Source organism: Propithecus coquereli, unplaced genomic scaffold (assembly GCF_000956105.1).
Source record: "Propithecus coquereli isolate 6110/MARCELLA unplaced genomic scaffold, Pcoq_1.0 Scaffold522, whole genome shotgun sequence".
Taxonomy (NCBI): domain Eukaryota; kingdom Metazoa; phylum Chordata; class Mammalia; order Primates; family Indriidae; genus Propithecus; species Propithecus coquereli.
The window spans coordinates 177,706-179,919 of record NW_012151086.1 but is presented as its reverse complement, the minus strand read 5'-3'; the positions used below and the strand labels follow the sequence as shown (position 1 = coordinate 179,919).

General features: G+C 36.1%; 1 protein-coding gene across 1 annotated transcript; it reads right to left on the bottom strand.

Annotated features, from left to right (window-relative positions):
* Positions 1–1,002: 1,002 nt before the first annotated feature.
* Positions 1,003–2,000, bottom strand: LOC105820402 (olfactory receptor 10AG1). The gene has a single exon (XM_012656877.1). It carries the CDS (start codon positions 1,953–1,955, stop codon positions 1,050–1,052), a length of 906 nt encoding a protein of 301 aa, XP_012512331.1. The 5' UTR covers positions 1,956–2,000; the 3' UTR covers positions 1,003–1,049.
* Positions 2,001–2,214: the final 214 nt, after the last annotated feature.

Here is a 2,214-nt window from a genome sequence, read left to right as displayed (position 1 = left end):
GAGAGGACAATTTACAGTTCTGTGGCCAGTGTCCAAAATCACCATGTGGGCAGGACCTCACTCCCTTCAAAGGCTCTAAGGAAGAATGATTCCTTGTTTCTTTTTGCTTTTGGTGACTCTTGGCCTTCTTCAGTTTGTGGATGAATCACTTCAGTATCTGTGTTCCCCTTCACATGACATTCTTCTCCATTTCTCCGTGTCTGTTTTCTAAATTTTTTTCTGTCTCATTGTCACTTATAAGTGATGACAAATACTTGTCATTGGATTTAGTATGCATTCTAAACCATGGTGATCTCATTTAAAAATTCTTAACTATAGGTATAAAGACCTTTTTTCCAAATTAGGTCACATTTTCAGGTTCTGGATGGAGATATACTTTGAGAGGCCAATATTCAAACCACTGCACATGGGAAAATTAAGAAGCTTCCAATACTAAATAGATATGACTAAAGCTACAAATGGGAGGAAATGATGTGACCAGAGAACAGTGAGATCAGGGGTAATAGAGTAAACACCCTCAGAATTTTTAGTTTTAAAAGGATATGGACAGATACAAGAGATAGAAGCAGGTAGAAATGCGGAGAAAAACCCCAAATCACTCATTTCCACCATTTTAGCTAATTCTCTTTTTTCTCTTTGGTTAAATATAACCACAGAGTCAGAGAAAGGCATGAAATCCATCTGAGAGAATGAGATAGTTAAAGAAAATTTATCCCAAAACATGTAATCCCTGGTTATATGACACAGTCAGTTATCTTTCAGTGCATTACTCAGGTAGTTCCTTAAATCAATAGCTAACAATTGATTCTCAAAATGAGATCTTTGCAACTGAGTTAATTTGTACTCTGACCACACAAAAGCCTTTAACTCTATGAAATAAAGCTATTCTATGAAACAAAGGCCCCTTGACAGAATGTGAGGTTGTTATCATAATTTCAATGATCATTATTTAAGAACAAGGAACAATGCTAAAAATGTTTCCCCACCCGCTGTGGTAGCTACATGACAAACCTATAAACAAATCATTTCTGTAATTTCAAGTTTTTGCCTCATGTTAATAACTTACCTAGTAGTTTTCTCAGTGCAACCATGATATCTTTGTTCCTCAGAGTATATATAATGGGATTTAACATTGGGATTAAAACGGTATAGAAAAGAGAAATTAGTTTCCCCATTTTTTCAAATTGATTTGGTTTGGGTTGTAAATAAGTGATAATAGCTGTTCCATAGAATAAGACTACAACTATCAGGTGAGAAGAGCAGGTGGAGAAGGCTTTAGCCCTTCCTTTGGCTGATGACAATTTGAGAATGTTGGAGATAATTTTGCTGTAGGATACAACAATCAACAGAAATGGAACCATGATAAACACTACTGCATCTATATAGACTGCTATCTCATTCACAAATGTGTCTCCACAAGCAAGCTTGAGTACTGGGGGGATGTCACAAAAGAAGTGATTAATTGTGTTAGACCCACAAAAGGGCAAAAAGAAAATCTGACATGTTTGCCCAATTACTACGGGAATTCCGCAGATCCAGGAGGCAGCTACCAGCTGAATACAGACCTTGTTGTTCATTAGGAGAGAATAGTGCAGCGGGTTACAAATAGCCACATAGCGGTCATATGCCATTGCTGCCAGGAGGAGGCACTCTGTGCCTCCAAGCATGAGAACAAAACACATTTGCGTAGCACAGGCCAACAAAGAAATATTTCCTTTCCGAATCCAAAGATCCATGAGCATTCTTGGGATAGTGACAGTTACATAACAGATTTCCAGAAATGAAAAATTGCCAAGAAAAAAATACATGGGGTTCTGGAGAGCAGGGTCAATTCTTGTTATTAGTATTATGACGCTATTGCACATCAGGATAGTCAAATATATCAGTAAAAATATCACAAAAAGTGTCCACTGGAGTTTGGGCATATCAGAAAACCCCAGAAGAACAAATTCCATTATCACAGTGGTATTTGATTTTTCTGTTTTAAGTTGATCTCCATCTGCAGATATGGTAAATTCAAAATGGTTAATTCATTCACATTTTGAACCACATTTCCCTCTTATGTTAACTGAATGAAATGCTTATATAAATTCTTAAATTATTTACACCATTACCTTGCTCTGTTTCTAGGAAATGAGATTCAAAACTTCAGAAATTAACTGATTTGGAGTTAAAATCAATTCAAGAAATAAATCCTAATATATTTTCTTAGAC